The 27,312-nt window shown below is 36.0% G+C and overlaps 1 protein-coding gene across 1 annotated transcript in view; it reads right to left on the reverse strand.

Annotated features, from left to right (window-relative positions):
- GPC6 (glypican 6) overlaps nt 1-27,312 on the reverse strand; it is a 1,014,472-nt gene that overhangs the window by 496,656 nt on the left and 490,504 nt on the right. Inside the window, exon 3 of the mRNA XM_046664883.1 lies at nt 7,750-8,141. Coding sequence (XP_046520839.1) covers nt 7,750-8,141 — 392 coding nt within the window. The remainder of the gene's footprint in view (nt 1-7,749; nt 8,142-27,312) is intronic.

Consider the following 27,312-nt stretch of genomic DNA (forward strand, 5'->3'; position numbering starts at 1 on the left):
TACCGTCCCCATGGATCATCTTTTTTAGGTGAAAAGCTAGTCACATATTTGTCCGAAAAATCTTGGCTGTTACCCGTTGGCTATGCAAAGTCCTTCAAATTCCTTAACTTGAAATATAAGACCCAAATAATATGGTCCAAATCTATTTCCTGCCCTCGTCTGTAGAAAAACCATGACATTTCATGATTCATGCCTTTGAACCCACTGGGCCCCTGGCAAGAAAGCCGGACATCTTTTCGCCCTCTCTAAGATCCTTCATTCATTAAGTCTAAGTCTGCTTATTACTTACTCTAAGGTGCCTTTTCCAATTTGCCAAGGCAAAGGGAGACATGTATTTCTCTTGATTCACATAGTATTCTATCCACACTTCCACCTTTATCCTAATCATTTGCACCACATTTGAAATTTTAGATAGATTGATTTCCTCAAGGATAATAATAATATTCATTGTTATTTCCTACTTGCTATAAAACAATGTCTGGTGCATAGTAGGAGCTCAGCACAGGTCTGTTTCTCAAAAGTACTGGAACGCTTCTAACCACAAAAGTGTTTTTAATTATGCAGGCAAAATAGACATGCATAAAATCATGAGTGAAATGGTTTTTATTCAAGGGTTCAGCTTAGGTCTCTGGTCTTCTGTCTTGCTAGTCATTGCTTTGTGCTTTATGCCTCAGGAATACCATGCTCTTGTAACTCCCTGCACACATCATTTGGTTTCAAACCTCTGTGCTTCTGCTCAGTTGTTGCCTCTACCTGAAGCATCCTTCACCATGCTAAGTGCCCTAGTCACCTACCCAATGCCCCACGCATCCTTCAACATGGAGTTTAGCCTTTTATACGCCTGAAAATTTCTTTGCATCCCAAGTTTAAGCTAGCTGCCTCTCCTTTCTGTCACCAAAACGTTTCTTGCATAATTCTTTCATTGTATATTGTTATTTTTTTCTGCCTCTCTTCCCAATTAGTACTTGCAAGTTCTTTAACTTTCTTAGTCTTTGTATCTCAAGTACTTACCAACTGCACTTGACAAATGAAACACTTTGAACAAATGTTTATTGATGAGGACTGAGCTAGAGCTCCAAAATGCCTCTCCTCTTACAAGAATCCACATTTGGATCAGATGAATGTTGCCTTATTATAACCACCCCATCTCAGACTGTAGGGGAGAGGAAGATCATATCTGTTAGCTACAACGTAGTCAGAACTGTGGTTCACAAACATTTTTTAGCTATGTTACATTTGGACAGAGTTAAAGAACCTCTTAACTTTGCTTTTCAATATGAATAACATTTCAAAATCAGATTCAGTAGGGAGAAAGGTACTCATTTTAATGGAATTCCAATAGATAGCATAATTCTAAAACAAAATAGCCTAACTCCAGAAAAGGTATTTGAAACAAACACAAGTTACAAAAAGAACAAAAAGAAAGGATATACAAATAGTCTTTAATGCTTTGGAAATAAATAGCTTCATTTTCCTCAATTTTTACCCTCTTCTTAATTCAACCATTTTCCAAATTTATACACTTAAGGTATACATTTTTCAAGAAAATTTAAAATTATTAAGAAAGATTTTACTTGTTTTAATCAAAATAACTAAATTGTTTTAATCAAAATAGGACCTTACTCTTAATTCTCTAAATTCATCTGTAGAGTCCCACATGCTATTCTCGAGGGAAAATGTTCTTTATTCTTCTGACACCTGGACTTCTTTACACTCGTGATTTTCAGTGCTCATCATAGCATCCGGACCATGGTAAAATTCATACATTTTAATCAATTGTATTAATAAGCTATTTTCATTGTTATGGCTCCTAGTGCTAATATCATTGTTACTATTTTCTATCATGAAATTACTTATTTATTGACTGTAAAGTACTTTCTAAATATAATGTCCACACCACCATCATGAAGCAGCAAACATATATTATTCATGCTGAATTAAAATGTGTAAACATGGAAACATTATTGATAACTTCAAACGGCTTACCTATTCTTCCTAACACTGTATTACCGAAGTCACCTACATTGAATAATCATCAATTGTAGAAGGAAAAACACCGACCACAGAAGAACTATAAAAAAGTTTCATTCATCTAAGGTATTTTTGTGGTCCTTTTCAACTCTGGGTGACTTCACAAAAATTAACTCCAATCAAAAGACCATTATGGAAGCAACAAAACAAATAATTCAGGTGATAGCTACAACAGGTGGTCTTATTTTATATCTTAAATTATTTCTGAAAAGCAAATAGCTAAATACAATACTATTTCTCTTGTAAATTACATTCAGAGTAAATTCTTCAGAATGGTTTCCCACTGTGATCAGAGAATGCTCTGACTGGAAGTATTTAATAGTCTTCATTTCATCAAAATTGATGATAAATTTTTTTCAGCTTTATGGTCCATCAACTGTATTTATTGAAAATTGACTTTCTGTTTATTGCTTTCTAGGCACACATTGTTAATGCAAGGCTGTTTACTCAGGTGGATGAACCAGTTAAGAGGCTTTTCAAGCAAAAACAACAGTCTGTGTAGCAGACATAAGCAGGTGTCTATTGATGAAAACATTCTGGTCTTACTAAAGACTAAAAGACAGACTTTCTTTTCAAAGTTATGACCCACAAGGAAGAAAGATTTTAGATAGACAGATAGACAGACAGATAGAGATGTATGACAGTGTTTGGCAATTGTTCACGTTCTAGGGATTCCCAACTCTACTACCTACCTAATTTGCCTAGAATGAATCAATGAAACGACTTGAATAGTTGAAGTAGGTGCTATTGACACAATTTACAGCTATTACTCAGAAGTCACCTTTATTAAAGAAAAAGATATGAAAGGCATGTCTTTATTTAAATGGCATCAAGATGGACCAGTGAAGACAAGGGGAGTCATTTCCACATTTCCATTCATGATCAGTAATTGAAGGTTGGTCTAAGTAGACAACCTGTTAATATCTCCTTATGCAGTCCTCTTTCTGTGTTCTTCACAGTGTCTAACAATCCTTCAGAGGGATTGCTGCCAACCATGTTTCCACTCACAGATAGGTGTATATAAGGGGGTGAAGGTGGTGTTTTAATAAAGGGACAATGCTAAAATATACTCTGGATCCTTTCTCGCAAGGCTACTACATTATCAAATTTGTTTTTTTTTTTTTTTTTAAAGATTTTATTTTTTCCTTTTTCTCCCCAAAGCCCCCCGGTACATAGTTGTATATTCTTCGTTGTGGGTCCTTCTAGTTGTGGTATGTGAGACGCTGCCTCAGCGTGGTCTGATGAGCAGTGCCATGTCCGCGCCCAGGATTCGAACCAACGAAACACTGGGCCGCCTGCAGCGGAGCGCGCGAACTTAACCACTCGGCCACGGGGCCAGCCCCTATCAAATTTGTTTTTATCTTTATTTTAAAGCTTTTCTTTTCATGCCTACCTGACGTCATTCAGTACAATATGGAGCACAGAAAGAGAATGGTTAACAAATCCATAAACAGCAGTAAATTTGATAAACAACCGAGGGTATAGCTCAGGAATTTGATCATATCTGCACAGATAAAAAGAATTATAGATGAACAATGGTAAAGTCTTCTCTCACTTTAATCTCTTTCACTAAAAAAATCTAAAACACATGTACACACTCACACTCCCAGCACCATGCTTAAGAAATAGTATGTTATTAACTTTGGAAACCCTTGTATATCCCTCTCTGACAATACTCCAAATCTAATCGCCAGAGGTAATTACCACTTAATGTTTGTGTTTATCATTTTTTAATTTTCTTCAGAGTTTTATCGTATATATTTTATTCCTAAATAACATATTTCTTAGTTTTGTACTTTTTGAACTTTATATAAATGGTGTGTATTTAGTGACTTGGTTTTTGTTTCCCAAAATGAGGTTTCTGTGATTCATCCACTAGGGTCGCTATAGTTCCCTTATTTTCAATGCTCCACAGGATTTCATGGTGTGGAGAGATCACCATTTATGCAGAAGCAACATTTGTGATATTTCTTTTTTGTTTTCTTTTGAGGAAGATTAGCCCTAACCTAACTTCTGCTGCCAATCCTCCTCTTTTTGCTGAGGAAGATTGGCCCTGAGTTAAAATCTGTGCCCATCTTCCTCCATTTTATATGTGGGCTGCCTGCCACAGCTTGGCTTGATAAGCACTGCATGGGTCCATGTCAGGGATCCAGAATGGTGAACCCTGGGCTGCCAAAGTGGAGTACACGAACTTAACCACTACGCCATCAAAACAGCACCATGTTATTTCTATTTTTTATGTCATTGTAAACAATACCGCTATGAACATTTTTCCATATATCTACCAGTACACACATGAAACAGTTTCTCCAGGGATAGAAATGTAGTTTTAGGATACGCATTTCTTCAACAATACAGGTCAAATTATTATCCGAAGTGAACACATCAATTTACACTTCTACAGTCAAAGTGTCACAGTTACTGATTCTTCACATCTTGTCAACACTTGGCACTCTCAAAAATAGCCTTTCACGGGGCTGGCCCCATGGCCGAGTGGTTAAGTTCGCACGCTCCGCTGCAGGCAGCCCAGTGTTTCGTTGGTTCGAATCCCGGGCGCGGACATCGCACTGCTCATCAGACCACGCTGAGGCAGCGCCCCACATACCACAACTAGAAGGACCCACAAAGAAGAATATACAACTATGTACCTGGGGGGGGGGGGACGACTTTGGGGAGAAAAAGGAAAAAATAAAATCTTTAAAAAAAAAAATAGCCTTTCACACAGAAAATGAATCCTGGCTAAGTGACCACAGACATTCACTCCAGAATCATACAACACTTCTAAGTCAGATCTTGAACTATAGTTACTTAAAATTAACTCACTCCATCCAAAGGCTAGAAAAAAGACAATGTTTGTATCTATGAGATAAGAAGAAGTTGTTTTAAAAATAATTATGTTGATGCTTACAAATTAGTCCTCCATTTTCCTGGTAAGGAAATTCTCTACAACGTTGTGTCAGAACATTTGTGTCAAACTGCTGTGTTTTGCCAAAGAGATAAATTTCCCAGTCAAAACAATTAATTAGAAGCTATTAATGATGCCTTCCAAGATTTAAGAAGTCATTGTAAGAAGAGAGAAACTGAAGGAAAAAAAAAAAATATCCCAAAGACCAAGATGCAGGTTTAATGATCTTCGTTTGGGAATTTTGCCTCGAATTCCTTCACTTTTCTGCAATCATTTCACCAACTCTAAATCACTCAATTAATAGACCACAGGGAGACTTCAGATTTATGAAGAGCTTAAACTTCAAACACAATTCTTGCTTTTTCTCTTAACGTGTTTAGTCCTTGGAATATTTTATTCTTAGTACAAAAAATAGTTTGGGGGCTGAAAGTCTTCAGCACCCAAATAGCCCTAGTACATCTATTTCTGGTTTAGTTAGCTACAGACATCTGGTAATCATTAGGTGAGAAAGTTCATTGGCAAAATACTTCAATCCCTGAGTAATAAATGATTTGAGAAAAAATTGCTCAGCTTCTTTTAAACCAAGACTACATATCTGCATATCTATATCTATCTATCTGTCTGTCTATCTTTCTGTCTGTCTCTCTACCCGTCTGTCTATCTATTAGAAGGCGGTTTCCAGATGTCAGCATGGGATTTATGCTTTGAGTAGATTAGGGCTAATGAAACTTAGGTCAGACAAGCCAATATCTGCATAGAATAGTTAACATTCCACAGTAACATGACCACAAACTACATCACAAACCCACAGCAGCTGCTCTGCAAACGAACGTTGATCATGAAGAAATCAGAGGGAGAAAGATTTCAGTGTTGCAGAATACATCCCTCACCACGTCTGGAAAAAAAACTAAAGGTCATATTCTACTGGTGGTTGGTCCGTGACGCCAACCTTCACCATGAAGAGCAGCACAGTAGCTCTGGGTAGACAAAGACTTCAGACTGAGACAGTCAGGGAAGGAGAAAGGGTAGGTGCCCTCGCCAGGCATTTGTTAATGCCATCTTCTGAGAAACAGGAAGGAGTCAGGAGCAAACTCTCCTGTGGCTTTTTAGACACTTTTCTAGAAAATATTCCCTTATCTTACTGGAACATCCTCAAACCAAAATACACACATCTAAATGTTATTCACGGTCAGGTAGAATCAATATAAACAATCAGGAATGCTGCATATATCAATCCAGGCTTTGAATTTCTTACCTCATGTTTCTCAAAAGCTGGCTGTACGTTTCATTCCTCAACAAAAGCAAAGGCTTCAATTCGAAAATTCAAAGCCTCTGTGACTAAACTTACCTTTCTTTTTTTACAACTAAAATCTACCTGCTCGAGAATATATGGAATATATATTTATTTTTTGTAGTTATCTATATTTTACAGACTTTCTCAGGTGATCGTAGTTCCTCTTGCTATTCCATCTAGCCAATTCCTTATTAATCCACTTTTGGGGCTCTAGTTCCTTTGGTATCTAGAGCATTGTTGATTTTCAATAAAAAAACTTGTTTTTAACATTAGAGTTATACGCCCTTCGCGTTATTAAATCCCTTGTGATTATCCCTTTTAGAATCTTCCTGCAAATCATATTTCTATATGCTCAAATAAACATTTTAAGAATCGATAGTTTAAAAATGGATGACCATGGATTTTACAAATAGTGCCATAGGGGAACATTTTTAAGGGTAGACACAGTCTTTATGCAAAGACGTAAATATTGAGGAGATCAAATGGAAAAAAAAAATATGGTAGGATAGTACCAATAGTTGTGAAAAATATGTGGCTCTTTGGCACAGCCCTGCAGTAAGAAAGTAGTGTCTGGCAATAATCTTTGTACAAATATGGCCCTCTTTGAGTGACGTAGTACCGGATGCTGTTATATATTGTTTTTACCCAATCTATCTCTTAAAGTAATCATCTTTCAGTTTATTTGTTGGACTGATCTCATAAATTGGCAAGTCTATCTCACAAGAGTAGTTGAATGTCAAGAAAGAATTTAAACAAAGGCAGATATACTCTACACAGGAAACAGCCAATGTTTAAAGACAGCAGTGGAGAAAGATCCTTGCGTTAAAGGTTTAGAGACATCCTCAAGCAAAAGCGCAAATGTGTATTAGTGATTTATCTTTCTCATAAGCCCAACACAATACATGGCATTGAATTACAAAGCTAATGGATAACAAAAGGAATTCTCCTCCAGAGTCTGTACTTTGTATTCATTAGTCCTCCCTAATCCATGTCTACAGGTGTCAGCAAAAGGTTCTTCTTTCACTATTAAGGAATTTGGCCACTTTGACAAAAATGACAAAGAAGAAATGCCAGGTGTTGGTGTTCTAAGGAACAACTTGTCTCCACTTGCAGGTCCCTTTAAGACTGTCACCTTGTCACTTCCTAGAGGATTATAACCTCCGGATGGACTGTTGCATGAGTATTTATCAACCTTAAAACTCTGATCAGAAATGCCAAGTGGTCATGGTTACAAGACACCTGTTTTTGCACCATTCCTAATAAAAGTTTCTCTGCTATATTGCTGATAAATATTAACATTATGTTCCAAACAACACGGAATGGCTTGAAATCCTGTCTTCTATCACACAAAGCAAGGAAAAACCAAAACAGAATTAAGCTTTGACATTTAGCTGATTTCTCTAAGAGCAAGGATCACTATAAGTGAGAACTTTCACTTTGAATTTTGTTTTTAAACATTTGGTTTAAAAACAGAGTAAAAGAGGAAGATGAATTAGAAAGACAGCAGATTTGCAATTACCTTGGAAACTCGGTTTGCAACTTCTCTGCCCACAGTCAGCCCCTGGACAAATGTTCGAGCAGCAATGAAGGCCCGGGTGACCTGAATTTTCAGTTTCCGGGGTACATCTCCAAATGGCTTCAGCTGGTCTGTGTATTTGCTCACACATTCCAGGTAGTCCTCGCTGAAATGATACTGTGGGTTTATCAGCTGAAACATCCGTTCCAGGAGCCGAGCCCAGAAGTCATTGAGCATCTCCTCCAGATTCACATTGCCCCCAGTGTAGTATCTCTTCAGCTCTGTGAAGAGGTCCTGGAACACTTCCGAATTCTGCATGTATAGCATTCCATAGGTCCGTACAAACATATCGTTTAGTGACTTTTCTGCATTCTCCAGGAGTTCTCGGAAAAATTCTGCAAATAAAATAAGAAAGCAGACATAAATTAGTAAGATCTAGAAAGTCTAAAGCATCTACTTACTAAAAACAACTATCTTTAATGGTCATTTTTTTCTTTTCTTCTTTTTTCCTTCTTTCTTTCTTTCTTTTTTTTTTTTTTGGAGGAAGATTAGCCCTGAGCTAACTGCTGCTAATCCTTTTCTTTTTGCTGAGGAAGACTGGCCCTGAGCTAACATCCGTGACCATCTTCCTCTACTTTATATGTGGGACGCCTACCACAGCATGGTTTGCCACAGGGTGCCATGTGCGCACCCGGGATCTGGGCCGGAACCCTGGGCCAGCGAAGCAGAACATGCGCACTTAACCGCTGCACCACTGGACTGGCCCCAAATGGTCATTATCATAGAAAAGTGTTTCCTGTGATTAAGGTATCAGTGAATTGATAATAACAATATTTTAAATGAGATTTGACCTACAACTATGATCTTCTATGAGTCAAAGAAAACAGAAGACTACATGATTTCCATCTGAAAAACATCCATAAATATCAAACTTTACTCTTTTAATATTTGTCCAAAGTAGCTCAATTTTTTTTCATTTATTGTTAAATTTTAGAAAATCCTATAATTTGATATAAACAAATCAAAGTATGTTGCAAAGTACTGTCATTAACATAATAACAAATGTATGCTGATAAAAACATTTGCTCCAGCCTATTTACAAATCTGTTCCAAAACTAAATTCAATTAAATTACTTTTATTTGGAATAGTTCATAAATGGGAAATTCAAATTAATGTAATATTTTGGACTCTTTGTAGTGGGTACATATAGCAATAAATTATCAGTGTTCAGAGACTCATAATGCAATTAAATTCACTTAATACCAAAGCTATAATGAACATAATTTAGGTTGTCATAAAGAATCAGAAAGTTATGAAGTACCTTGCATTATCATTATAAATATAAACTATAATTTTGTAAAACTTGAATAAAATGTAGGCAATTGGGCTTTCTGGTTAAGAGGTTCTAAATGAAAAAGATGATACCAAGAAATGAACTGTTCTATTCTGCAACAGCACTTGAACGTTACTAGGATCACTTATAGGTCACAAAAGATAAGACGGGAATTAATGTCGCTGGGTCCTGTTAGCCTCATTGGCCCTCCTATTGGGTTCCCTGGAGAGATAATTCACGTGTGTAGGACACCTATCCATTTGCACAAATGAACCTGGGTACAGAAAACTCAATTTTTATCCTATTTGGAGAATGTAATTTGGGGGGTGAAGAGGCCAAGGAAAGATAATGCTCTTAAGGTTATAAATCCAAGTTCCCCACAACAGAGTAACTCTGCTTTACCTTCCATAGTTTCCTTTTATTCCCTGAAGCTATATCCCCTCTCAGCTAATGCAGGGACAATCAAGTCCTGGACACCTCAAGGAATCTAATCCAAGTAGGAATAAAGGAAAAAAGAAAAAACTCTTCTCTTTCTAGAGCCTTGGGGAGCTTTCTCCTGAGACACAGAGGGAAAAAGCGATGAATCTCCATAGATACTGTAGAAGCTACACTTCATTTATGCATTATCAGAAGTCGCCTGAACAAGAATTTGATTTAGTTACTTCAATTCTGAATAGTAAGCATTGAACCACTGTCTTGATAATTAAATGATGTCTATAATAATGATGATTATTTTATATTTGTTTTCAAATAAAACCAAAGCACTGAAGCTTAAAGAGAACTCTGTTCACATGCTTGCCCTTGTATTAGGAAAGAATACACTTTCCTAAATATAGAAATTCTCTTGCTGCAGTGGCAGCAAAAACTGAGGGATTATCTAAAAGTCTTAGCTTACAAAACCTGTGTGAGTTTGGCCAAATATTTCTTATTTTAATTTTCCCCAAATTTAAACCAGGCTAAATATTATTAAACCTCCCTTATCTTCAAGGATTCATTAAGGAAAACCAGTGTTGAAGAAGATAGGGCAAAATTTTCAAAATTGTGAAAGGATCAATTAATCAAAATACTTATATATGCTCTATGTCAACGTTATTTATGATTTTATCAAATTAGGAGCACTTCAGAATTTGTTTCAGAAATATTAGTCACCTAGTTTGTCCTAAAATGGAAACTATATTAAGTTATTAATATTAATACTAAAGTATAAGAATATCACAGTAAATCCTTTTAATCTTGAAAGCAAGAATGAAAATAGCTTGGCCTTGTTGATATAGGAGCAGGGTGAAAGATATTATAGATTGCAAAAGAAACTAGAAAAGAATGGAAAAATCACTGAATTGAAAAATACTAATATAATGAGACTGGAAAGTAGATTCTAATCATGAGCTCAGGACAGCCTATTCATTTATCTTCTTTTTGAGGTCAATTATTTTGTTGGACTCAGGAATTAAAGCGTAATTTATTGAATACAGAGTACTGCCTTCAGGAATGAATAGTTGGTAATCAATAGTGTGGTCTGGATTTGCAAAGAGCTAAAAAAAAAAGAAGAAAAAAATCTTCTGGTCCCCATTGCTCTCCAAAGACTTGAGGTATAAATGCTTCTTTATAGGTATGAAAATTTTATTTTTTTCTTTTAATTAAGGTAATATTTCTTAAGCTTTTCCCCTCCTGACATGGGAATATGAAATATTGGGCTTATGTCCACATTGAAGCTGAACGGTTAAAATCAGATCGCCTATTTCACTGTCTTGTGGTTTGTTTCCTTATGCCTAAATTAGTATTCATAATTGGATATGAAAAACAAGTTATCATATACCAATAAATGTAACTCAAGAAAATTTCATTAGATTTCAAGATTAAATTTGTGTCTAAGGATGTGTCATTGTCTCAAAAGTTTGCTACCAGCTTCACTGGTCCTCAGAAGTCGAGTTAATATTCCTTGTTCAAAATCATTATATGCTTTAGTGATCTCATAGTCAAAGTTAATATTTGGTATTGAAAGATGCTAATGTATCAGGCAATTGTGACAAATGTTGCTACCTTAAGGCACATTGATCTTAGATCTTATGAAAGACGGTGATCCAAAGTACTGAGGCAAAACTAATGTCCTCTAAAAATAAGTACACTCATTTCATTTTTAGCATGCCCAGAGACTTAGAATTCCACCTTCTGAAGGATGACTCTTTGAACAAAATATTTTATGCTTGCATGAAAACTGTTTCCAAGCAAGCTGAACAAGATAAAGATTTGGAGACAGTTAGCAGACCCATTCTGCTGATCACGTATTATGCCCAAACAGCACACAGAACAAAGTTGAAGAGCAATATAAGGAAAAACAATCTCAATGCAACTCTTTGTTTAATCAAAGAGAGCAAACCTTACATTGGATAAAGTCTTCAGTCTACAAAAATCCTCATCTGCAAGAAACAGTTTGGCAGAAAAAAACATTTTTGATTTTTTTTTTCTTCCCCAATCACAAAATATACATCAAAGGTGGTTGCTTAGGGCTCAGTTATACTTCATAGGTGCACAAAAGAACTTTTTCCAGCCAGCATTAGCCTCTGGGAGGATTTTATTCATCTGGAGGGGAGATCTGGATGCAGACATCTGTTTGCTGCGGGGCAGACTGCCTCAAGTGGCCGAACAATCTTGTAGATAAAAACCACCATCACTGTTCCAAAAGCAGAAAGAAAGTGTGCATGCTGCCTGATCACTTGGAGAGGCCTCTTAAGGGGCAAAAATCAACTCTTAGGAGCCAAGAAGTGCCCTCAGGATATCTGAGAAAGGCTTCAAATGAAGCTTCCATATGAATGGATCAGAACGTAAGGTGCACACAGGGCCAAGGGGAAATCCAAGCAAGAGAGGAAAGGCAGACTAGAGGCTCTCTAGGAATTTGCAGTCCACATGAAACAACCAAAGCTTCTCCTAATCAAGCTGGAAATGTGTTGTTAATACTATAGGCAGATTGGGTTTAGAGACTGTATTAAGCATTGTATAGCATTTCTCTAGAAATTGTAGAATTTTCCTTTCCTATTGTCATGCTCTCCAAAATACTTCTCATTGAAAGCACATTTAAATTGAGTGTTTCAGGATGGTGGCGTAAATCCATATAATCACAGAACTCAGTGAGTGAAAAATTTTGGTCACTAGGTAGTGGAGATTATATCTATGTGGGATTACAGAAGGCACTTTTCGTACCAGGGGAGGCTGGGGTACCAAATTTGCTTCCCTAAACCCATGGATTTCTGTTGAGTGTATTTCTCTCCTAATCTCTTTCTTTCTACCCTCCTCCCACAAAAGCATGCTCAATCAGTTCGGTCAGCCCAGAACCCAAGCTGTGGCTAAGGAATGATCCAGAGGAGCTGGCATGGAGGGTATAATGGTTTGGAAAGCTGATTTCCTGTAATGGTTGTGATTCGTAGACACAGTAAAGCTGCCACATTGCCTCCCCATGCCTTTTTCAAGTTCAAGTGAATAAGAGTGTCCTTTCTTATTCAGAACACACCCGTTAGCTTTCAGATATATCTTTTGAGATGATTTCTCCTTTCAAAAGTCTCCTTGCTTACATAATAACCTAATATGGCCATCAGGAAAATGCAGAGTTAATGAGGAACATTAATGGAGGAAGAACCACAGCATCACTTACTCTCTTCTGTGTTGGACTTTGAGAGCACATGGTCTCTCTGTCTTATCTCTTCCCACTCCCCAGGAGGTGAGACCTTGTAAGAAGAGCTAAGGACTTGTGTAGCTCATGGAGTCCTAGCCACATGAAGTGTCACCCTTGGCAAGTCGTAGCTTCTGTCAAATGATGGTTGAATGCAGTCCTCGGCATCAGGGGTCTCAGCCTCAGCACTGTTGACATTTGAAGCTGGACAATCTTTGTGGTGTGGATGGCTGTCCTGTGCATTGTAGGATATTAAGTAGTATCCCTGGCTTCTACCTACTAGATGCCAAAGGCATATCTTTCCCCAAGTAGTGACAATCGAACATGTCTCCGGACCTTATCAAATGTCCCCAGGGGGACAAAATCACTCTCACTCTACCCATTGAGAGCCGTTCTTCTACAGATAAATTCCAGAGACCTACAAATAGGACAGCAAAACAATCTGAGAAATGGCCGGCACATTTCTAGACCTCATCAAACCCACAATTTCTTTATGAGATACATTTAGGAGCTGTGCCTTAAATGAAAGGAGCTGAAACACAGGTTATATTCATGGGTAAGATTCGTGGTTCCTAATATAACCATTTCCATATATGACGCCTGTCATATGGGCCAAAAAAAGCGGTGAAAAGTGAGTGAAAGAATAGATGGATGAACATGAGTATTCACTTAAATACATCCTGACTCCCTCTGGTCTGGGCTTCTCTTAGAGAGTGGTAACTCGGTGGACTCATCTCGGAGGGAGAGAGATGTTACAAACCACATCTTAGAACAAGACATAGCCCATCTGCCCTCCTGTCATTCTCCATCCTCTCATACATTTTTACACATATAGACATTCATATCTTCCCAAGCTCCAAGTTCATGTGCATTTATACATAAAACGCCCAGTGGCCTCTGTTGAAAAACATGTTGGTCATCAAGACTGCTCTAACAGACACTCACTTCCTCTCCAGACAGCTCCACTTGTCCTAAGCCGCGCTTTGCCAGGCTTCATTAGTGTCTCCCCGGCTGCTGGCCCTGCTGGGCCTTGACCGACCTCACAGCCCATGATCTGACCAAGCTGGCTGCATTCACGTTTGCTCACATACTTCATTTAAGCAACACCCAACATGCTCCATTTCAGTTAATTCCCAAACCACTTTTGAGTCTCGCGCATTGCGGTAAAGCCTTCTTCCATTCAATAGCTGGTCTGTTGTATTGAATAAACTCAGTGTGGAACTTTGCTTTGTTTTTGTTCCTGTTGTCAATAAAGAAGACTATGATATCTTTTATTTCTTCAAAATACAAGTTTAAAAATTACATAAAGGACAAAGGGGAAGAAGTATTTTGAAGAGATACCTTACTATATTGTCTCAGTATTTTTTCCTAACCATCAGTCACATAGTTGTATAAGAAACAGACCCTCAGTACCCATTTTTTAAAATTATGGGGTTGAAATTACATAAAATTATTTTCAAAATAACAATTTATTCAAAAAGGGAGAAATCAGAATCTGTAATTATTGTGAGACAATGTTGCTTATAAGCAAAAATTCATTTGTGATTTGCCACTTCTTTATCCTTTAATTTATACTTTCTTATGCTCTCTGCGTGCGTATGTTTTCATAGATTAAGTTTATTATACTATACTAAGTATTATGATTTATTTAGTCAATTCATCCCAGGAATTAATAGAAGGCTATATAATTTCAAAGTGACCTAATAGTAATCTACATCTTTCCTGTTTGAGGGATAATTGTGACCAAATTTCTCTCCCCTAAGTAAGAGCCCCCTACACACACAGGGACAAACTGATTTAGAATGTACTCAATATGGCAGCAGAATATCTTTATGACTTCCATTTGTCTCTGCTACATGTTAGGAGAAAATTAAAGAGACCAAATCTTAAATGAAGATGAAAAATGGATTTGAAATAGCAAATGATGCTAATTTTAAGCACAAGTAGAGATAGCACCTAAGAAAGTTGCCTGATGTTTAATGGGTGTCATACACAATGTCAGACACTGTGTTATGGGCTTTACATTCAATGTACGCAAATCAGATATTCATATATTTAGTTTGCAGATGAGGACACTGAGGCTCAGAAATGGGAAGCCAGTTGCCCTAGACCACTGAACAAGCACGCAACCCAGAGCTTCAAACTACTCTGGACAAGGAAGAGTTCTAAGAAAGAACAGGACAGCAGGCTGGCTTTGCAGTTTATCTTAAGTCAAATTTCCACGCTGCGACTTGAATAATTAATGGAAAATATAATAAACTCTTAGGCCACTGGGTAAAACCATATTTAAATATAAATTGCAAACTGCATTCTAAAGTAAAACATTAATTATTTACTAAAAATAATATTCATATGTGATTATTTTTTCCAGTGACACTAATTAGTCGATGTAGATAATTGAGACTGGAGAGCAGACTCAAATCTCAAGGATTGGTGCATCTTTCTCAAAGAGGTGACTTCCACTAGAAGAAAATCAGTCACAGAGCCTGGGAATATAGATACGGCGTATAGAACAGTGACTAGCACACAAAAAGATGCTAAAAATATTTGCTAAAAATGTGCCTCATTATATGGTATATGTACACATATACTGTATATATCATTTTATAATATGTATGTATTACCAAAAATATACATATAAGCAAATATATTCACTATACATTTAAATGTTTGAATAAAATCAAAAAACAAAAACATAACAATGACAAAGAGGAATACAGAGATGTTATGTAGTTCAAAATGTCCAAAATAGTTAATATCTAGCCCTTTACAGAAAAACTTTAACAATGTTTGGCATAAAGGGTCAAAATCCTAGGTGAAATGTTTGAGGATGAATTAATTTAACAAAATGTATCGCCCCTTTAATTTCTTGTACGTAGGAAGAGAATTTAATTGCTAGCCTGTTATCTCTAAGTAGTAGAGTAAAAGTTCCTTTCCTCGATTATTTTTATCTTATATGTTAAAATTCACTCTGAGAGCTCTGCAGCCCATTCATCTCTTCATATTCTCTTGCAAGGTAACCAAAGTCCAAAAGAAAATTCTTAAATCACTTAAATGATTTAGAGGATTTAGGTGACTTTAGTGATTTCAAAGTAGACACTCCTAAACTTCTCTAAGGTTAGGGTCTAATGAGTCCCTGAAGAATTTTACAACAAGAAAATTTCACAATAAACCTGGCATACAAAATAGACAGTATAGAAATGAAAAAGGAAAAGAAAAAAATAACATCTTACTGGTGATACCAGATGAAGGTAATAAATATATAGATTTTAACTCCTTTTTTTTAACTTTCTCTTCATGATAATTAATGAAAATAGAAATTTAAACTCTCTTTTAACACCTTACAAAGCCCTACAACAAGATACAATGCTCATCACAAATCTAGGAGAATTATTTTCAGAAAATAATAAATATATCAGCTGTTAAAAATACTACAATATGTAATTAAAAATTCCTCACTATATTAATCCAAAGGTTATTTTTATTATATTACTCCTATTGTGTGTTGAAAACTCTTATAAGTAAGGTACAAAGAAGGGGAAATATAAGAGTTCTGAGGAAATACTCCTAACCTATAAATCAAGAAAACCAAGGATACAATAATGGATTTTTAAATGCATTATTCAGCTCAATTAGACATCCCATTTTATATTCTTCCAATGTATTTAATCTAATTGACCAGACTTTTCCATGAGGAAATTTTAATGAAAAGTCATCAGTTTACAACCATGAGTATTTGTTAAAAATAATCAATACCTTGCAACAAAGTCCTTCAGTTTAATACCATTACAGTCAGCCAAAGAGACCAAATACCAGATTTTTCAGAATTGGGTGTGTAATTCATGGGCAAAAAGGAAAGTCACCTGGAGAGCCGCACTATGTTATTTGTTGATACAGGGAGATTTGAAACAATAAAGCAGTTTATAGAAATTCTTGGCTTGAACTCACATTTCACAAGGTTAACCATTTTCTATACTTAGTGATCCCTTACATGTTAGATTGATAACTGTTTTATTTCTTGGTAGGTTATTTCTCCAGAAGATATCTTTTAAAGTAAGAAAGACTGATTATGCTATTTATGTTCACAAGGTGGTATAGATAAACTATTAATTCCGGGAATCATGAATCAAGTTTGCTGACCGTTGCTGCCAAAAGCAAACAACTGTTTGGAGCCTGCAGATGATATTCCCATTTCACCCTAAGCAACCTATATGAAATTAAAAGCTGAGATGCTTTCAGAGTTCAGTTTCATCATTGCACAGCTCCTTAGCTTTGGCCTACAGACAGCGCCCTTTAGGCCTTGCTCACGACCCTGCTTCCATTTTACTTTCAAATATGACATTACCCACAGCGTGGGGTGTCTGTTTAATCCATCTGGCACCTAAACTACAGACCTTAAAATCATTTCCAAAGTTTTGTTTTCCTCAACTGAAAAAAAAACAGTTAGGTTTCCAAATTGGGATAGTATATTACTCTGCTCACAAACCCAGTTCTTTCCCAAGTTCTCCTTTCTTCTTCCCCCAACTACTTTTGGGCCACGGGGTAGAAAAACTCCTCCAATACCAAACTCTCAGTCAACTCTGGGAAGTGGGGCCAAAGCTAATCTGCAAGTGAAAAGTCAGTGATAAGGACCTGGGGTTACTGGAACAAGAGATTGTATAGGCTTTTAAGGAGAGTGAGGAGAGCAGCCAAATGGAATTTGCTTCTTCCTCTCTTCTACACAGAATTCAATGGTTCTTACTGTTGGCTGCCCATTAAAATCACTTTGAATAATCTTGATGCCCCAACTGCATTCCAGACTAATTAAATCATAATCTCTGGGAGTGGGATGCAAGTATCAGCATATCTTCAAGCTCTTCAAGTGAACCCAATGTACAGCCAAGACTGAGAACCATTGCTGCTCTTCTTTGTCCTCCAGTACTTTCATTTTAATCAACGCGTGAAGGAGGAAGGATGATGGAGGGAGGAGCCATATTAGATATCATGAAAGCCCCAATTCTCTTCTTCTCCTTTACTTACTTTCCCTTCTCTCTTTTCTCCCAATAGACAATTAATGTTCTGGTCTTTGGAAGAGAGAATTGCATTGGTCAAAGAGGTGTCAGGAGTATGTGAGTAGCACTGGGAGTGATACTAGGGGATAAGAATGTATAGTCTCTTTTCCTTTCTCCTCCATCCAGTCTCTTTCTCCTTTCCCACCGCTTAACACTCCCTCTAGTCTCTTTTTCCTTTGCCACCACTTACTGGACAATGGGCTTGTCCCATGGTGAGGAAAGGAAGGGTGAGCACAGATAGAAGGAGAAACAGGGTTTGATAATGCCCCAGCTCATTAATGCCGAAGGGAAAGGGAATGCCCATCACAGTCTAACTAAGGCATCATTTAAGGAGATAACTTCTTGTTCTCAGACGAGAAAACAAGAAGTTGAATTTATTGGGAAATTCTGAGTTGTGAAAGCACAATTAAACATAAAAGTTTTTACAAAAGTATTATACCTTAATTTAACACTAACTTATTAAGTCATACCCTTTCTGGCCCATCAAAAACCTGCAATATCAAAAATACGAGGGAAGTCCTGTAATAAAAAGTTTACTTTGCTTAACAGATGTAAAAACGAAAGCAAAAGTCAGTACAAAGTATGAGTTCTAAAAAATAAATCAAATAGTAACGTATTCATGTATTCTGCTATATTCTTACCTTCATTGTTGAGTTGTTTTTAGATACCTACATTTTGTAAAAGAAGAGTTTTAGCTTCTTTGATATCTATTACTGAAGTTACCTTTTTGTAAAGAAAAAGTGAAATGCAGGACCCTCCCAGAGCAAACACTAATAAAAGGTAATAGTTTAATTTCAAAGATAAGGTCAAAGATCTGTGTACAAAGATATTCCTCTTATTATTTTCATTAGTAAAAAAGGGAAACAATTTGAAAAGCCCAAAAGAAGAACACAGGCACACTATAAAATATTATGTTGTATTTATAATTTTTAAAAAACTATTTAAAAGCTAACACTTACTATGCACTAACTATGAGTTAGCTACCGTTCCAAGGGTTTCACATATGTTAACTAATTTAATCTTCTCAACACCCCTATGAGGTAGTTATTATTATTATTTGAGTTTTGGATTTGGGGCAACAGAGGTACAGAAAAGTAGCTTCCAAGGTCCATAGCTAACAGGTGATAGAGCTGGGATTACAGACCCCGGGCAGTCAGGCTTCAGCTATACTGCCTACAGATTCCATGAAGAGTGAAACTTACACAATTTAGAGGGCTCTTTTTAACAAACATAACACAAAATTACAAACACAAAATTAGGTATAGGACCTTGGAAAGGCTCTATTCAAGTGATTGGTCTTGAAACATAAACTTCAGCACATTCACAGAAAATCTACCTTCAATACAAGAGGTGATGACGGAAAACGCTAAGAAAGCAAATGATACAACAGTATATATATCCAGTACAACCCCAATTTTGTAAAAGAAAAAGAAAAAAGAATAAATACACACATTGAGAAAAATAAAAAACATACTATATACAAAAATGGTTTACAATGTGTAGAAGGTTATAGGTTATTTGTATTTTCTTCTCTGTATGTTGTTTAATTTTTCAAAGTGTCTGTAATGACCATAAAATACTTTCATAGTTAGAAAAGAGACTAGATATTATTTTAACATAAAAACACCTTTTAAACACAAAAATACTGCTTGATGATAGGCAGAGAATACCTATTTAAAAATGTAGACCAAAAAAATAAAGATTTAGAATGAGGGCCAGCCCCAGTGGCCTAGTGGTTAAGTTCAGTGTGCTCTGCTTCGGCTCCCTGGCAGGGAACTACGCCACTGGTCTGTCAGTGGCCATGCTGTGATAGTGGCTCACATACAAAACAGAGGAAGATTGGCAACAGATGTTAGCTCAGGGCGAATTTTCCTCACCAATATATATATAGATATACATATATATAGAGAGAGAGAGAATAAAGCTATTTTGTCTAATACACCTAAAAGGAAAGTCCAAAAATTAAAACCAAAAAAAAAAAAAAGGCAAAAAGAAGGGAGAAGGAAAAAAATAAAATCTTTAAAAAAAAAAAAAAAGAAGGGAGAAAATAAACAAGAAATTTACTCCAATTCACAGAATACACCAACAAAGTAGCAGAGACAGAATTTGAGTCTCTTGACTATAATTCTAGTGGATTCATGCTGATTAGTAAAAAGGACTTAATTAACAAAAAAAGACACAAGAAGTAGCCTCTAAGGCACAGCATGCTGGCCATAAAATAATGGTCCAAGTAAGGTTAGATAATTGTTGATTGATAAAAAGAACAACTAAACTTTTGGTATTCAAATGAAATTCTTTTTAAAACATAATTTCTATTTATTTCTAGATGGAGAAAGGATTCCTTAAAGTTGATGTAATTGGTAGCCATAAAATTCAGTTGCTCATTATTACAGATGTGAGCCCAAAGTAAAGTTAGGGAAATGAACATCAGGCCCACTTGGCATCATAGATGTTTCATTCAAAGGTAACTGTTCACTTTTGATGAATAAATAAACAATAGGTATCCTGGTATAGGTACATACTAAGACTCATAGCATTATTGCATAAGATATAAATGCAAATGACTTAGTTTAACATAGATCTAAATTCGCTTAACATTGATTAAATTTATTTTGCCAGTCATTTACCAGATTCTTCTTAAAGAAAAAATATTGAATTCATTAATTTTATGTTGCATGATGGACATTTTACTTTTATAACATCAATCATCTGGAATGCAATAAATAAAGATAATCGTTATTAAACATTGAATAAAGTATAAAATATTGAGTGCCAACATGTTTCATCAAATTCTACAATGTCGAACATATTTATCTTATTATTCATAATGTTAAAGTCAAATTAAATCCTAGATGAGGGACATGTTTATTTTGATTCATTGGTACATTTTAGGTTTACAAATAAGTTTCAAATTATTTATATTTCAACTTTTGAATTATATAGATCATATGTAAAAGTCCTGAAAAGAAGATATTCAGTTGAATAATTTTTTAAAAATTTTATTCATACCACAGGTTTATTATTTTGCACTTTATTGAATGTTTTATCATATATGTGTTTGTTATTAGCCATATGTAATATAGTGATATGACATCATTCTTATTTTTACTCTGATGTGTGTTATAAAAACCTCCCCAAAACAATTAGCAATGGTTTTTAAGAAAGTATCTATCTATATACTAGAAACTGGTAATCTCTACGAAGTGTAGTCTTAAAACAGCTCTGCTTTGGGGAGACTTATTTAAAAGGGCTCTCCAAAGCTCCCCCAACACAGCAGTCTTTGTTTTTGGTTTTGTTCTGTTTTAAATATGCTGATCTAGGAATCCGTGGCTTAGGTTGTAAATGTGACTCCCTGCATGCCCATTTCCCCCTCTTTTCGAACTGCTGATAGTAATTAATCTCCATCCAGCTCCAAATGCTGCATCCAGTTATCATCAAGAGCAAACATCAACCAGCACTTTAATCTTGCTCTGATGGATAGAATACTAACCTTTCACGAGATTACACACTCGAGGTATTCTGGAGATAATAAAATTCAAACAGGTTTATTTCAAAGGGCAACCCAATCTCGCTTGTGTTCGTGGGTCACTTGGCAGATCATTTGCCAATGTAGTTTTTGTGTCTTTCCAAGCCAGGTTCTGGTTCTGTGTGCAAAGATGTCAAATTAAGTGGGACTCAAAAGCCAGTTCAAGTAGGAAGACGAAAAGATGAGAACAACATTATTTTAGTAGATGTGACAAAAACTCTATTGGCCAATAATTCTAATTTTGCTTAAATTAGACTTAACGTACTCACAAGGTAAATCAAGGTTGACTATGTTGACAATACAATGACTTAGTATTCCTGCCAGTATTGTGGGCCTTCAGTGTAAATTCCAAAAGATTATTTAGAGATTTCTATTTCAAACAAATGCCTAGTGGAAATCAAAATCAAGAGTTAAAACATATGGTGCTTTTTGAGTATTATGTGGGTATCTGCTTAACATTTTCCTCGAAATAAAAGTCAAAGAATATTAATCAATGAAATAAATCAAGAATAAGTACTACATACATATAAAGAAAAAGACCAGGGCTAAAATCTATTCTTCTAAGGGAAATGAATAATCCTTACAAAGGCTTTATGTATTTCTCCTGTCTACTATCTTCTCATTATTTAAAATTACCTCTGCCACATACAAGCCTGCAGTTACCTCTTAATAAGAAAATGAGAAAGGACTATAAACTGGCATAGACACTACAGAAAACAGTATGGAGATTCCTCAAAAAATTAAAAACAGAACCACCATATGATCCAGCTATTCCACTTCTGGGTATTCATCCAAAGAACACAAAAACACTAATTCAAAAAGATACATGCACCCCTAGGTTCATTGCAGCATTATTCACAATAGCCAAGACTTGGAAACAACCTAAGTGCCATTCGACAGATGAATGGATAAAGATGATGTGGTATATGTACACATGGAATAGTATTCAGCCATAAAAAGGATGAAATCTTGCCATTTGCAACAACATGGATGGACTTTGAGAGTATTATGCCAATGATAGGAGTCAGACAGAGAAAGTCAAATACTGAATGATTTCACTTATATGTGGAAGATAAAACAACGACAACAATAACAAACACACACATAGACACGGAGAATAAATTCGTGGTTACCAGAGGGGAAAGGGGGTGAGGGGAAGGTGAAAGGGGTAAACGGACATGTTTGTACAGTAACTGACGGCAACTAGATTTTTGGTCGTGAACACAATGTAGTTTATTCAGAAGCTGAAATATAATGACATACACCTGAAATTTATATAATATTATAAACCAATGTTACCTTAATAAAAAAAAAAAAATTAAAAAGAAAAAAACGAGAAAGGAAAACCAAAAGCAGTTTCATTTAAGAACACTTCTACCATGTGTTACTCACCTGTAGGATACCATTAGCAAACTATTATGGAAGGTAAAATACTCAAATTTAAAGAACATTAATAATTCTGTACTACTGCACACAATACTGACGATACATACATGTATCACTTTTGTAATTAATTTTGATTCTTAAATAATTCTACAGTTTGCAATGTAGTATAAAAGTTTTGCTCATTTTTAAAAAAGGAGTTTTACAGATAAATTTTTATAAAGTAAGAAAGTTAAATTGTATATATATTTAAATTGTGAAAAGCTCTTAAAAACTTAAATGTCATTTCATTAAAAGAGAACTTTGTGGGAGCTGGCCAGGTGGCATAGTGATTAGATATTTGTGCTCTGCTTCAGAAGCCTGGGGTTCACAGGTTCAGATCCCGGGCACGGATCTATACATTGCTGATCAAGTCATTCTGTGGCAGCATCCCACAGACAAAAGTGAGGAAGATTGGCACAGATGTCAGCTCAGGGACAATCTTCCTCAAGCGAAAAAAAACTAGAACTTTGCAGTTACTAACACTTTGTTCATTTCAAATACCATAAAAAAACCGTTTTCCCCAAGATATTTTTAAATCAATCATAATTGATTATCCTTATTGTATTTTATTAATTAAATAAGGCTTTTGAAATGAAACAATTATAATCAATTGTATATTTAAAATAAAACATTTAGTGGGGTTATTTTGCTCTTTCATTTCAATAAGGCATCTGAAAACATTTCAAACAAATTCTTGTTGAAAATAAATCTGGGACTACATTCTCCACAGAGGTTAGGCAATATTAGAGGAAGTTGATTAGATTATTTTAAAGATGTTTTAAAAATTCTTAGAACAATCATTATACATTTTTTCATTTATTTGGTAATATTAAATTAGGTTAAAATTGTTATCTTTTATCGAGACACAGAAACCATCGAGCTATGTTTTATCTTCTCCGTGCCGAGGAAATATAATCTAACAGTAGTGCACAATAGTATCTAAAGCAATCCTATAGAAGAGAGAATATGGATGTCCAAAGCACAGCCTTTAAGTTAGATTGGACACATGATGTGACATAATTGGAGAGATGCAGCACTTGACAATTACTGTCAAACAAAATTCTTTTAGTTTTATCAAAAGTTGAGATGTAGCCATATGCTAGTTACTCTTGGTGCCTCATCTGTAAAATGGAAATAATAGTATCTTCCTAATCAGATATTGTTAAGATTACAGGATGTACACAAAGTAATTATGAGAGTGTCTGGCACACAGTAAGCACTATACAATTGTCAGCTATTATTAATCCTTTCTCAAGAACGAAAACATTTTCTAATAATAACCATGGTCATCATTATCCATTTAAAATCTATCTTGGTGTACAAAAGATGAGTGTTATTTTCCTCATCATACCAGCCCAATGAGGTCTAACGAAGAATTTTTATTGGGAATAGCCAAAAAATATATTTGGTGCCAAAAATAGATGGAATTTAATAGTCGTGTGATATCTTCATCAAAAAGATAATTTAATGAAAAATTAAATATAGTCCTATAAAAATTGTTTATCCTTTATTCTCTCTTGAGTTGATCAACTACCATCCTCCTATGCTTGAGCTTATATTCAGCTTTATTGTCATTTCTCACTGTTGATGGTCTTTCAGTGACCGTGGTGTAAAAGTGACGTGCCTTCACTGAATGTACAAGACTTTATCTTCTGAGTAATCAAGTGACATTGTTGACATATGTTGGTGCCAAGGTCAGCTCAGACGTGCCCATTATCTCTCTTTTGCAACAGGAAGTATGGTTTGGGGCAGAGGCAGAGTAGCTGATATTAATGTAAACAGAACAGCTTTATTTTTACATTTCCCATTTATGAGATTTAGTGGGGTTTTTATCCTTTGGTATATTTTTTAGCATTAATCACTCAGCAGTTCCTTCCCAATTGGATTTAGATCACACTTCTACTTTGTTAAAACTTTGGATTCTCAATGTTCTTTTAAAAAATTCTGGCAAAATGCTCCAACAAAGCAGACTTTGCTACAGGTCTCGGAACATATTTCATATTCTTTCATGAAATCATTTATCTGAAAAACAAGTTCAGATCCACAATCAAACTTGTGGGAGACTTCTAAATAACCACAAAGTTGTCTTTATACTATTTTCTGACCAAGCCTAATAGCATTTTCCCAACCAGTTCAATATCTACCTGATTATTATTCCAACCAAGCCATTTTTTGCAAGCTCGTCAATGACCATTCCATGCGAAATAGCACTGATGATCGTGCAAAGGTCACACTGGGCTGTAACCAGTAAGTCTTCCACTCTTTACGATCAGTCACTTTGTCAAGGAAGGAAATTAGTTTTGTTGGGCATGGCTTGTTTTTGAGCAGTCCATGTTACATGCCACTTTGTTACACTCCAGGTGCTTGCAAATTGATTATGGAATAAATTGCTCCTGACTCTTTCTAAGAATGGACCTTAACCTTACAAGTAATTAATTCTCAGATATTTACTTCATTTTCCTTCCTTACGATCGTCCGCTGGGATTGTCCTTTCCCTAGTTCCCTGGATCTGTGCCAGTCCACCATAAATCTGCAAATTCACTTAAATGAATACAAGATAATTTGATGTTGCCTTTGATTTGGCATTAAATGCTACACAGTTGTTGACTTCAAAGTCAAATACATAAATCTTCACTGCTCATGGAAAGAGGAGGCATTTCTTCTGAATTGGTTTGAATATGACCATGCCGTCGAGTTCAGATATACAAAGATAGAAACAGCATTAAACAAATTGGCTATAAACCCTTCTTCTTATAATTAGTATATAAGTAGGAAAATATATATATGTATCTAAGTAAGATGAATAAAAACTTAAAGCAAATCTTGGCTTTTGTTATGTATCTTGCTGTGGTTATTTCTCAGATCCAGGCATCAGCTAATGTTTACCCCAAGAGCAAAATACTTCCAGAATATTTAATATTGCACACTTGACTTTGGACTTTGGGCATAAATTCTGAATTTCTTTGATTTCAAGAGGTTGAGTCAGATCCATCACATTTCTTTAATGTTCATTTGAGGGGGGGTGTGTGTGTGTATGGTTTAATTATAGGCCATTCCCTGAAAGATAATACAGTAACAATTCACCAACTAGTTTTAGCTCTCCCAGGCAGAAATGTCATCTCTTATTATCTGAATTTCAAAGCCAGCCAAAGTGTCAATAGATCTCCAAAAAACAAACAATGGTCACATTTGAAAAACAACGAAAAACAATCTTCAAGCCAAGAGTATAACCATTTTGAGTCAGTTTCAGGTTATCACAAGCTTGAACCTCTATTATCCCACATAGGTCTGCTTGGAAATCCAGGGTGACCTACAACACAAGGGTGGAGGCGCTCCATTTAATCTAGAAAAGCGAGATAAAGGTGGCCAGACAAAAATATAGTGAAACAAACTCAACGGAGCATTCAGGAGTCTAGTCCAAAGTTGTTTTTACAAAAAAGTTCCTTTCTTTTCTTAAGGCAAAAATAGACTTGTCCTGTGAGTGCCAACTGAGCCTAAACAGGGACTCAGAGCGTGGTTGTGTCTGATTAAACACTGGCGAGCCACTAGCCTGAGGTGATAAGCTCGGGGCAGGAGGCGGGGCTATCTTCAATAACAGTTTTCTGGACGGGTGTCTGGGACAAGCGAGGAATTCAGAGGCCAGTTGAGTATCTATGCTGAGTCCGGCCCCAGGGAAGAGATCTGAGGTAAAGGAAGACAAGGCGATAGAAGTAAAAGTTGAGCAGCCCTTTTTTCTCTAGAGATTTAGCGAGACCTGCAGCTTCTCTGGGACCCAAGTGCAAAAGTGGGCGTGTAAGGTAGGGAGAAGGCCCAACTAATCACAGTATGGCCCCAGTACAGTCACAACCAAGGCAATGAAACTCCGGTTGCAACCTGGAGAGTGTACAGCACTGGGAACACCAAGAAATGGGACCCAAGCAACACCTCAGAGGAAGGGTTTATGGGACTTATAAACAGCGATAGGGAGAGCAGGGTACGGGAGACATGGTAAAGTGGTAGGGGGCACATATGTGCAAATATTCTGGATTTAGCTAGAAACAACTAGAGAGACTTTGATGGGAGTCAGTGAAGTGGCTGTTAAAGGCACACCATGATGGAGCTTGCTTGTGAATTAGAGATATGCAATGCCAATGGATTTTTAATTGTACCCCAAAGCCGGTGAGAGCCAAAGGCATCCACATTCCACACTATGCCCCCTCAAAAGAGTATTTAATTATGCAAATTGAATTTAAAGAAAGTCTTAACTGAAAAGCAGAAAATTAACCCACTAATTACATTTTACAGACTTATCTTCTTCCTGATTGCCCAAATTAGAAATAATTCTGGGAACAATCTTTTATTGCAGTTCAAGGAAGGTAACCATCTGCTTAGGCGAGAATCCAACATATTTGGTTGTGAGGATTGGGAAGGAAGGAGGAGTATTTGCAAGGTAGTCAGAAGCATGATAATTTTTCAGAGTTGCAGAACCCATAGTAAACCAATGCAATCTGTTTTTCCTTTTAAGATGGATGAATTTCTACTTTCTCCTGTCTTCACGTACTCTCCTATTTTCTTGCTCTCACATCC

The sequence above is a fragment of the Equus quagga genome, chromosome 6 (assembly GCF_021613505.1).
Source record: "Equus quagga isolate Etosha38 chromosome 6, UCLA_HA_Equagga_1.0, whole genome shotgun sequence".
NCBI lineage: Eukaryota > Metazoa > Chordata > Mammalia > Perissodactyla > Equidae > Equus > Equus quagga.